This window comes from Macaca thibetana, chromosome 5 (genome assembly GCF_024542745.1).
Source record: "Macaca thibetana thibetana isolate TM-01 chromosome 5, ASM2454274v1, whole genome shotgun sequence".
Classification (NCBI taxonomy): Eukaryota; Metazoa; Chordata; class Mammalia; order Primates; family Cercopithecidae; genus Macaca; species Macaca thibetana.
This window is the reverse complement of record NC_065582.1, coordinates 74,382,961-74,395,753: the sequence shown is the minus strand read 5'-3', so window position 1 is coordinate 74,395,753 and position 12,793 is coordinate 74,382,961. Positions and strand designations below refer to the sequence as shown.

Genomic DNA, 12,793 nt, shown 5'->3' with positions numbered 1-12,793 from the left:
CTAAAAATAAAGATTGAAATCCACTTCTAGGGCAGATCCTTTAGTTGGACCTAAGAGTCAGAGAAGCCACCTGTGGGTAAGGGCTATAGACACTGACTAACCAGTTCCACTGGACTTCAGGATGGAAGAACTCCGGGAGCACCATTGAGACCATGGTTCCCACATACAGTAATTTTGTACCTGGCACATGTATATTTTAAAAGATCAACATTTCAGCTAGGTATAATTTCTTTCTGGCCAATAACATATATCCTAGGTACAATGTTTTTTGTTTTGTTTTGTTTTGTTTTTACAACTCTTATGCCAAACTTTTGATCTCTTTTATGGAAATGTAGGCCATTTACCAGGAGAACAAATCTAAGTTTTGAATTTCCACATTAATTTTGACAAATTATCTCTTTTATTCCTATAACAACTAGACGTTATGTGATGTCTCATGTCTTACAAATGATTATAAATGTTTATCTCTACATGATTGAGCACATAAATGTAAAATTAAACCCTAAAATTGTGAAATACTTATGCTGATAGAACTTGAATGTTGTAAATAGTGATTATAACATTTCTTTTTGGAGAAGCAGACAAACTCTTCATTGACTTCTGGAATCCAGCCTTTCTTTACATTTGTTTAAAAAAGTGTTTTTGACTTTAACGTTGATAAACATTTGAGTAGCCAGAAAGTAGATGTCTATGTTTTCACTCTGGTATTTGGCATTTCTTGCTTTCATTGGCTTCCTAATAATTATTGGCCATTTAAATATGTTAGTCATGCAGTGTTTGTGTTAAAAATAGTAACGTACATTTTAACTACCTAAAAATGGCTTTTAATTGATGTATCAAAATCTGACAATTATGTATATAACAAATATTTTCATTGGTGTAGAACAGGAATCAGTGAAATTACACTTTAGGAATCCTTTATCTGAAATGCATGTTTACTGTGGTGTCAATTTTAATACATTTCTGGGAAGATCTCTTCTGTAGAGTAATACTGTTGTAAGTTGTTTTCTTTTTCATCTTTCTTCAGGGCATTCAAAGATTAAAGCCTTCCTGAGCCATGGTGGCTTGAACAGTATTTTTGAAACTATGTATCATGGTGTGCCTGTAGTGGGAATTCCACTCTTTGGAGACCATTATGATACTATGACTAGAGTACAGGCAAAAGGAATGGGAATATTACTAGAATGGAAGACAGTTACTGAAAAAGAGCTGTATGAAGCACTGGTGAAGGTTATCAATAATCCCAGGTAAGGTTTTGAGAGGTGACAACGTGCTAGCAGCCCTCACTCGCTCTGGGCACCTCTTGGGCCTCGGTGTCTGCTCTGGCTGAAGCACTCTAGGAGCCCTTAAGCCCTCTGCTGTGCTGTGGAGGCCCCTCTCTGGGGCTGGCCAAGGCAGGAGCGGACTCCCTCTGCTCGCCGGGAGGTGTGGAGGGAGAGGCGCGGGCGGGAGCCCGGGCTGCACAGGGCACTCCCGGGGCTGGCCCCAGGCTCCGCAGCCAGGCCTGCTGGGCTTGATCCGGAGATGAGCTCCCTCTGGGCTGCCGGAGTACCCGCAGTGTCCCGCAGCGAGTGCCAGTGAGAAGTCAAGCCGTCTGGGCTTCTGGGTCAGGTGGGGACTTAGGAGAACTTTCCTGTCTAGCCAAAGGATTGTAAACGCACCAGTCAGGACTCTTTGTCTAGCTAAAGGTTTTTAAACGCATCAATCAGCCCCCCTGTTGAAACGGACCAATCAGCTCTCTGTAAAGTCGACCAATCAACAGGATGTGGGTGGAATCAGATAAGGGAATAAAAGCAGGCTGCCCAAGCCAACTGCAGCAACCCGCTTGGGTCCCTTTGCTGTGTGTGTAAGGTCTGTTCTTTAGCTCTTCACACTAAATCTTGCTGCTGCTCACTCTTTGGGTCCGCGCCACCTTTATTAGCTGTAACACTCACCGGGAAGGTTTGCAGCCTCGCCCCTGAAGCCAGCGAGACCACGAACACACAGGGAGGGACGAACAGCTCTGGACGAGAGGAACGAACAACTCCGGACGCGCCACCTTTGTGAACTGTAACACTCGCCGCAAAGGTCTGCAGCTTCACTCCTGAGGCCAGGGAGACCACGAACCCACCGGAAGGAATGAACAACTCCAGACATGCTGCCTTTAAAGAGCTGTAACACCGAGAAGGTCTGCAGCTTACTCCTGAAGTCAGCGAGACCACAAATCCACCAGAAGGAAGAAACTCTGGACACATCTGAACATCCAAAGGAACAAACTTCGGACACACCATGTTTAAGAACTGTAACACTCACAGCGAGGGTCCATGGCTTCTTTCTTGAAGTCAGCGAGACCAAGAACCCACCAATTCCGGACACAGTTTCAATTAACATTAAAGCTGATGAATGTACACACCACAGTATATTGTCAGTAGCCAATTATTTTCAATAGATTGTCAATAAATTATGAAGTTATGGAAATATCCTTTAGATTCCTGTGATAATGCTTTATGCATGTTTTCTATAATTTAGAAAATAAAAACAGCAGTCATTTGACCAGCCATGTTGACACCAGATAATATTCTACCAGGATCTTCCAAACTGAGGGAGAAACTGCAATGTGAACAATCTTTGGATATCTACATTGTGTCAAATGTTATGTGCTTATTTCATTTTCATATTTATAACAGCTGTATATCACAGTTTTTATTATCCACATTATATAGGCAAGACACTTGATATTCAGAGAACTTAAGTAATTTGGCTTACAACAGCAATCATAGTGGAAATTAGAAGCCAGGACTGTCTGATTACCAAGACAGTGCTCTTTGTACTGCATGGTAAGCCTGGTGTTGCTGGGTTTCCCTAGCACTGAGTATTAAAGAAATGCGGAGATTTATTTACACAGGTGAATGATGAAGCAGAATCTTTATGTTTGCTTTTAAATTCTTGATAGGTCCTGAGTTAAGTTAGTTCACAAATGAGTCTCAAAGGGTGAAGAATTGGCCTGTGTAGTTTTAAAACAAAGTAGCAGTTTTCTTCATTTGTAGAGATGATGTTTAATTTATCTTGCATTTCCGATAGCATTAAAGATTAGAAGAGTATAAGCTTTTTCTTTTTATGCCCAGGGGATATGGCTTAACATTGGCTTGAGAAACACTGCCACATTCTAAGGAACGACCAATAATAAGAAAAATTATTTCACGTAAAAGGATTATGCTTGCATATAAAATGCCGAATTCAACTGAAGTTCATTATACTGCCTTTATGTGAGCTCAGAGGTGACCTTCATACTCTGGACTCTGAAAGGATCCAGTGCCGGATACAGCTCTGCCATTGGAAGCAATGTGTTCCATAACTAGGGTTGCCTAAGTAGATCCCTTCTTCTGTTATCTATAGTTTTTCTTTAAAGGCGTGCTTTTCAAAACATGATATTCTTTCATGTGTGTATATATATGCACACACATATACATCACATATGTGTCATATGTATGTGTGTACGTATGTGTGTGTATATATGTAGCCTTTCAGGAAAGTTTGTAAAATACAGCCCTAAGTAGAATTATGGGGAAACAGTTGCAGAACTGCTGAGATTGGGTCGGATAAAAAGGAAAGAGCAAAAATCTAGGTTATTCACAGGTAGTTAGTCCAGCTGTGTTTTGTGAGGCATGAACCAAGCTGAATCAGAGCAAGAACAGGTTACGATCTTAGGTCACATGGCGGTTCCAGCTATAGAATATTAGAGAGATGTAAGTGCTTGATTTAAGCATTATTCTATGCCATGAATAAATTTATATCATTCCCAAAAGTATGCATATCAGATAATGAGTTAATCTTACGTAACTGAAAACCTTAAATATTTAACCGAAAGGATTTTGTACATAGAAAGATGTCTTAGTCAATGTAAAAATGCCAGTGATTTGTGTAGCATGTCCTTTGCTAAAAGTCATTATATAAACTGAAGTCATTTGTCTGTCTTTGTTTCAAATGTGATAATATTCCACATTTAACAGGTGATAATTATTGAAAATATTAGTTTGCCTCACTAATACTGTGTCCGAGATATTCTAGTTTAAACCAAGTAACTAATACTGTAAAAGAAGATTCCTTTTATGAAGCCAGCATTATCCTGATACCAAAACTGGAAAGACACAACAACAACAACAACAAAAAGAAAACTTCAGGCCAATATTTCTGATGAACATCAATGTGAAAATCTTCAATAAAATCCTGGCAAACTGAATCCAACAGCACGAGGCGGGCAGATCATGAGGTCAGGAGATCAAGACCATCCTGGCTAACATGGTGAAACCCCCGTCTCTACTAAAAATACAAAAAATTAACTGGGTGTGGTGGTGGGCGCCTGTAGTCCCAGCTACTCAGGAGGCTGAGGCAGGAGAATGGCGTGAACCTGGGAGGCAGTGCTTGCGGTGAGCTGAGATTGCACCACTGCACTCCAGCCTGGGCGACAGAGCAAGACTCCGTCTTCAAAAAAAAAAAGCTTATCCACTATGATCAAGTTGGCTTTATCCCTGGGATGCAAGGCTGGTTCAACATATATAAATCTATAAAGGTAATCTATCACATAACCAGAACCAAAGACAAAAAACCACATGAATATCTCAATAGACACAGAAAAGCCTTTGATAAAATTCAGTACCCCTTCATGTAAAAAACTCTTAATAAACTAGGTATTGATGGAACTTATCTCAAAATAATAAGAGATATTTATGACAGATCTACAGCCAATATCATACTGAATGGGCAAAAGCTGGAAGCATTCCCTTTGGAAACCAGCACAAGACAAAGATGCCCTCTGTCACCACTCCTATTCAACATAGTTTTGGAAATTCTGGCCAAGGCAATCAAACAAGAGAAAGAAATAGGGAGGATTCAAATAGGAAGAGAGGAAGTCAAATTGTCTTTGTTTGCAGATGACATGATTTTATATTTAGAAAACCCCATCGTCTCAGCCCCCAAATTTATTGAACTGAAAGGAACTTCAGCAAAGTCTTAGAATACAAAATCCCTGTGCAAAAATCACAAGCATTCCTTTACACCAACAATAGGCAAGCAGAGAGCCAAATCATGAATGAACTCCCATTCAGCAGTCACTACAAATAGAATAAAATATCTAGGAATACAGCTATCCAGGGATGTGAAAGACCTCTTCAAAGAGAACTACAAATCACTGCTCAAGGAAATAAGCAAGGACACAAACAGATTGAAAACAATCCATCTTCATGAATAGGAAAAATGAATACTGTGAAAATGGCTATACTGCCCAAAGTAATTTATAGATTCAATGCTATTCCCATCAAACTACCATTTACATTATTTACAGAATTAGAAAAAGCTATTTTAAATTTCATATGGAATCAAAGAAGACCCCATATAGTCAAGAAAATCCTAAGCGAAAACAACTAAAAAAAACCCAAACCAAAACAAAACAAAACAAAAAAAACAAAGCTGGAGGCATTTCACTACCTGACTTCAAACTATACTACAAGGTTGCAGTAACTAAAATAGCATGGTACTGGTACCGAAACAGATATATAGACCAATGGAGCAGAACAGAGACCTCAAAAACTACACCACACATCTACAACCATCTAATCTACAAATTTGCCAAAAACAAGCAATGGGGAAAGCATCTCCTATTCAGTAAATGGTGCTGAGAAAACTGGCTAGCCATTTGCAGAAAACTGAAACTGGACCCCTTCCTTACATCTTATACAAAAATTAACTCAAGATGGATTAAAGACTTAAATGTAAAACCCAAAACCATAAAAACCCTAGAAGACAACTTAAGCAATACCATTCAGGACATAGGCATGGGCAAAGACTTCATGTCTAAAACACCAAAAGCAATGGCAACAAAAGCCCAAATTGACAAATGGGATTTCATTAAACTAAAGCTTCTGTACAACAAAAGAAACTGTCATCAGGGTGAACAAGCAACCTACAGAATGGAAGAAAATTTTTGCAATCTACCCATCTGACAAAGGTCTAATATCCAGAATTTACAAGGAACCTAAACATATTTACAAGAAGAAGACAACCCCATCAAAAAATGGGCAAAGGATATGAACAGAGACTTCTCAAAAGAAGACACTTATGTGGCCAAAAAACGTGTAAAAAAGCTCAACATCACTGATCATCAGAGAAATGCAAATCAAAACCACAGTGAGATACCATCTCATGCCCAGTCGGAATGGCGATTATTAAAAAGTCAGGAAACAATAGGTGCTGGTGAGGCTGCGGAGAAATAGGAACGCTTTACACTGTTGGTGGGAATGTAAATTAGTTTAACCATTGTGGGAGACAGTATGACAATTCCTCAGGGATCTAGAACCAGAAATACCATTTGACCCAGCAATCCCAGTACTGGGTATATACTCAAAGGAATATAAATCATTCAGCTATAAAGACACAAGCACACATATGTTTATTGCAGTCCAATTATAATAGCAAAGACATAGAAGCAACCCAAATGCCCATCAGTGACAGACTGGATAAAGAAAATGTGGTACATATACACCATGGAATACTATACAGCATTAAAAAGGAAAGAGGTAATGTCCTTTCCAGGGACATGGATGAAGCTGGAAGTCATCCTCAGCACATAACACAGGAACAGGAAACCAAATACCGTATGTTCTCACTCGTAAGTGGGAGTTGAACAATGAGAACATATGGACACAGAGAGGGGGAAGAACACACACCAGGACCTGTTGGGGGTGGAGGGTGAGGGGAGGGAACTTAGTGGATGGGTCAGTAGGTGTGGCAAACCACCATGGCACATGTATACCTATGTAACAAACCTGCACATTCTGCACATGTATTCCATTTTCTTTTTTTTAGAAGAAATAACGACAACAACAAAAACCCCAAAAAGTATTACTTTTTAAAAAATTCACAACTTAAGTAAAATTACACATCTTACATCTCTGCTTCCTAATGCTTTGGATTCATTTAATAAAAGCCTATTGCTTTTTTGTTCATTTGTTTGAGAGGATTATTTTGAATCTGAAGCTTTTATTATTACAAAATAAATTAGAGAGAAAGATGGAGAGTTGATGATTATTAACTTAGCACATATCCAACCTGTGGTCAACTTTTAATAGAAAATATTTATACTTTTTAAAATTTAATGTACATGTGAGCCCCTTACAAGGTAATTGTTTTATTAAAAGGGGCTTTATCTAAGAGATCCCTTGGAATAACGTAGAGCTGTCTAGAGTGACCATTTTAATCACACCATTTTTTTTTTTGCAATATTCATATACTTACTGGAAGGAATTTTGAGTTGTAAAATAAACTGTGTTCATAGGACAATGCCACTACACTAAATTTGAGGCCAGTTTCAGCATGGAAAATACCTGTCCCTCAAAAATTTATCTGTGAATTCTCCAATATTCCTTTCCAGTTGATCTATGGACCTCCTCTAAACAGAATAGTCATACAAAATGAAATCGGTTAGTAAGCAATCCAGCTTTATGAGTCTACTCCTAGGTGGGACTAAGAGTCTGACTGATGAAAGTCCCTGTTCAGAAGCTGAGTCAGATGTCAAGAGCTTTTCTGGTAATTAGTGACCTAGGATGAAGTAAACATATCGGAGTTCCATATGAGTTAATAATTTATTCAAGAGTGCAAGAAATCAGATTTCCCATTAAAGCATCTGTTTAATCTGTTTAATCATCACTAGAGAAAGGGTTATATACACAGTGACATTAAGGTACCTGAAGACTTAAGATTATTTTTTTCCTCCTTTTCCATCTTTGTTAAAATAGAAGGTTGGATTTTATTTTCTAAGATGTCACGTTTCATTTTTGTATTTTAAAGATACTCCTTTGCCCCATAAGCATTTTCTCATAAAATGGAGTAGTAGAAACTTTCTAGTTTCCCTTTTGCCATCAGTTAGAAATTATGATAAATTACAAAGCAAGTGAGGATAGCCTTTTAATATTTGGTGAGGTTTTTATACTTTTTAATACAACTAGATTTATTATCTGGTCATAATTTTCTTCTGAGGCATTGGTGAGAGAGAAAACGTGCCTGTTAATTACATACTCTTATGTAATAGCGTTAATTTGCTTTTTCTTTCACTCCTAACAACGTTCTGTTCACTGCCTCTCAAATTTGTTTGCATAATTGTTAAAACTTAATGTTTAGGTCTAGAGTGAAATCATAAAAAATAAAGGCTCATCAAATCAACTCAAATATCTGAGTAGATTTTTCATTAGGCTTTGTAATCTCATAGCTCCATCCTCACATTTCTAGTGGCTCTCTCGGCCTTTCCTTTCATTATAGCCCAAACTGTAATCATTTACAGCAGCATGTCTCGTGTTCTGTGTTACTGTGTTCTGTTAATTAACTCTGCCATGTGAGTCATTCAAGCTGCAAACATTGCAGTTACATATGATCTCTCTCTTTCCCTTCACATTTAATCCACACTCTTACTAACTCCTGCAAACTCTTCTACTACACCATTTCCCTTTATCTGTCTAATTCCACCACCATTTTTTTAGTCAGTCTCTCATTGGCCATTTTTGAGGTCTTTTTAATGGACTCTGCATCACGAGTATCTTCCCTCTGCTTTAACAGCCAGTCTCCCTGATCTAATGGCTCCTTGGTTCTAAGAAAGAAGCTATTATATCTTGTCATTCAGAATACCCATGGGGAAGACTCATCTTCTTCCAATCTAATTTCTAACTAAACTTCATACTTTTTCCAAATGAATTTGTTCTGGGTGTATTCTTACTCCCCCACTTTTATGATTTAGTTTACACTCTTCTCTTGGCTTTATCAAGTCTTCACATGTGTCCAATCTTTTGTTCCTCTATAATGCACAACTCAGTAGTGCTATATCCTCCATCATAGATTTTGTATCTCTGGAGGTGGAAATTATTTCTTATGTCTAAACAATACAAACTTCAGTCATGAATTCATGCAAGAGGGCTTTAGCTGTTTGTCAAAGACTAGCACACGAATGTGCAGTCACATGTTTTTAGATTAAAATAAAATGCTTATATTTTACTACTTTGTGATTCCCCATTTTCCTTGGTCTTTCAATCATTTAAGAGGGTGTCTTCTTTATATATATATACATGCATACATTACCTGTATATGAATACTGCATATAACATCAAATCTGACTTCATGGTGTTTCTCAACTCTTTTTTATCTCTTTAATAATGTATCATCACCCCATATTTAATGTTATTTTAAATTAAGACAAATTAAATATTATTGCTTAAAAAAGTGGTAGAATGAAGTTCTATATCTTTTTCTCCATCTTTCTTTCAGAATCTAATAAATTTAGTTTCCATCTTGGTTGAGACTTGTTGATTTATATTATTTAAAAGTATGTAGAGAGAAGAACTACATGTAATGTTGTGTGGAAACAGCAAAGGGTTTGGAGGCAAGAAATTCTGGGTCTCAACTTTGTAACATAATCAAGTTGCTTAGTGTCTCTGATTTTCACTTTTCTCACCAATTTAAAATATATTTTATTGGGTTAACATAAGATAATGTGCTTAAAGCACTTAACACAGTGCTTGCTTTGTAACATAATCAAATTACTCAGTCTCTCTGATTTTCACTTTTCTCACCAATTTAAAATATATTTTATTGGTTTAACATAAGATAATGTGCTTAAAGCACTTAACACAGTGTTTGTACATGCAAAGTACTTACTAAAGAATAGTAGTATAGTTTTTATTATTTCCCCCTTTTACGTGAAGATATGCATAAATATAGAACTTTATTATTAACCTCTTCATTCTGTGTTCCCCTCTCCATAGCTACCGTCAGAGGGCCCAGAAGCTTTCGGAAATTCACAAGGATCAACCTGGTCACCCTGTCAATCGAACTATCTATTGGATAGATTATATTATTCGTCACAATGGAGCCCATCACCTACGTGCCGCTGTCCATCAAATCTCTTTTTGTCAGTATTTTTTACTGGATATTGCCTTTGTGCTTTTGCTTGGTGCTGCCTTGTTTTACTTTCTCTTGTCTTGGGTGACAAAATTTATCTACAGAAAAATCAAAAGTCTGTGGTCTAGAAATAAGCATAGCACAGTTAATGGACATTACCACAATGGAATCCTCAATGGCAAGTACAAAAGAAATGGCCATATTAAACATGAAAAGAAAGTGAAATGAGCCAACAGCCCAGGTGATAGAAATAAATTGGTTCACTCATTGAATTTTTATTGCTATTATTTAATCTAACAGCTACTAAAAGTAAAACAGTAAACAATTCTAACATGCCCTTATGAGATCTACTAATGAAATTCTGTGGAATTAAGATGGCTGTAAAAAGCACAAACCTAAAATGCAAAAATGTATTTTATTCAAATACTGATGTAGAGAGTTTTGGCACTGAACCTTTTAGAAGCCTTAATTATTTAAATCAATTAAGTGACTGTGTCAGACCTTAGTTTTAAATCTTCATATGTGTGTGTCCTGGATCAGGAATGGTTGCATTTTTCTTAATAAGGTTGTGTGTGTGTGTGTGTGTGTGTGTGTGTGTGTGTGTCTGTGTGTGTGTGTGTCTCCTAATTAAGAGAATTTTTACTGGCTGCTTGTTACATTTGTTGAGGGTACAACACACTCAAGAATAAAGTAAAAGGATAGTCAGGATCCAGATGTTCCTTTTCTACCATTTAATATGTGTGAACTCAGAACACCACTATGAAAGAACACTTTCCCCCAAAACTGGATGCAGAGGAAGAAAAAAAAAAAAAGGAAATGGCACAGTTTTTTTGTAATTTTTGTTTTATTTTTGTTGTTGTTGTTGTTTTCCTTGTTTTTATTTTCTGATAGAGTATGTCCACTTCTGGGGGAAAAACATGTAATTAAGTAAATGTATACATTGGTTTTCACATTTTACTTTTGTTTTCCCACTACCAATAATTTTCCTCTGGAAGAATTTTATAGTTTTTTTCTATTTAATTTTAATGAGTAACAATATGTTAAATGCATAATTAAGACAAAGCAATGAAATTCTGACTTTATTCAAAGTACTGAAGATTATTGCTTCCAGGGCATTTTTAAACAGCACCACTGTATTGTTGAATGTTTATGTAACTGTTTGATGGCTTTTCTATAATGTAACTTTTGAATGTTCAGGTGTTACATTTCCAAAGTTTTACTTTTAAAAAACCATCTTCTGATCCCTTTTATTGTCCAGGCCACACAAGCTATATTACATAGGTGCCAACATTTAATTCCTTTAAATGAAACATTTGCAGTTTTCCATATTGGTACCTGCTTTGTCTGGAGACGTCTGAGATCTTGTTAACAAATCAGACTTTACACTATATACAGATGTGACAGATAAATTGAACCACTTTTTTGTGAAAATGAATTCCTATCATCCTCCTCATTCCCTCAGCCCTCACCTCAGCAGCCTTTTCCGGTCATTGTGGCTGACATGGAGCAGTGACAGTATTCATTTGAGAACAGGGATGCAAGTCACAGACATCATAAAATCAGGGCCTCCCTGCTGAAGCATTCACTAGTTGGCAACTATGAATTTCTTTCATGTCATTCTGTTTACTTAGCACTTGCACTACCCTTGTTGGTTGAGTGTATGCTTTATTTGTTTGTAGTTTGAAATCCCACATCTGATAGCTGAGAGTAGGCAAATACAACATTTACCTAATGTTACTCACTAACATGGAAGAGTTGTGAAAATTCTACAGTGCTGTAAATCCTTGGCATACACTATGACAAACAACTTCATTACTCTCCCACCAGGAGCATTTCTCCTGCACTTAGAAATAATGTCACAAGTAGTTTTCTAATGCACAATGCAGACAAATGTACTGCTCTCTGAATACTTGAAGAAATGGTATTATACATACATAGAAACCGATTAGTTATACCTTTTCACAATCTTATTACGATGTTGCCGTTAAAAGGGAAAAAAGACACAGGCAATGAATGGTGGGATAGTAAGAGGACTTAGAGTGTATGAATGAGTTGATTTTACTTTTTTGGAATTGGATTAAGTTGACAGTAGGCACTGATTGGATGATTAAGCATAAGTTAATCTCCACTGTGATAAAAACTTAAATAATAAACATGATTTAAAATAGAGAAGTGTTGTTGGAATAAAATTTTTATTCAGATTTCATAATATTATATATATTCATTTTAAACATGTTTCTAAGACAGGTCTCCCAGCTTTTGTATGTATTTGAGTGTGCAAACAATGTATTAAATGTGAGACTTTTTTTTTTTTAATTGTTAAACAGAGGGATTTACCTTACAAGGACATGGACATGGATCTTAAAATTCTGTTCCAGAAGTAAGAATGTTAAGTGTAGGTATTTACTGATCATTGTTGTTTTTTATTTTTTCTAGCAAGATTATTGTTAGATAGTTTTGGTAAATAGGGTGATTTTTAAATTTTCCACACTTGGGCTAGATTGTATAATAAAGTAAAGTTTTCAAGAAAGTATTTATTCATTTATTATTTAGAAAGAGTTTCTGCAACTATTAAAATATTCCCATAGCTGGTTATCATCATATCAAACACAAATGAGAATTAAGACATTTTTCCTCTAGAGTAGCAACTTCTGTTATCCCTCCACATAAACCATAGGGGCAGGATTTTGGTGTCCAGAGTTGAAAAGAGCTAATGTTTGGGTTAAAGTAATAGTTTATGATTGAAGCTAGAGATTCTCTTCAAAACTCAGCTTCTCTCTCAGTCCCAAATACTGCTAAAACTGAACAACTCCACTTCAAAAATAAAAGGTTTATAAATGAAAGAACCAAAATAAGTTGAAGAAAAACCTCAAGG

At 36.6% G+C, this 12,793-nt stretch overlaps 1 protein-coding gene across 2 annotated transcripts in view; it reads left to right on the top strand.

The window, feature by feature from the left end:
• Positions 1-12,087, top strand: part of UGT8 (UDP glycosyltransferase 8) — an 85,380-nt gene extending 73,293 nt beyond the window's left edge. For both annotated transcript variants that reach the window (XM_050789771.1, XM_050789770.1), the window contains exons 5-6: positions 1,028-1,247; positions 9,783-12,087. In XM_050789771.1, coding sequence (XP_050645728.1) covers positions 1,028-1,247; positions 9,783-10,146 — 584 coding nt within the window. In that variant the 3' untranslated portion in view covers positions 10,147-12,087. The remainder of the gene's footprint in view (positions 1-1,027; positions 1,248-9,782) is intronic.
• Positions 12,088-12,793: the final 706 nt, after the last annotated feature.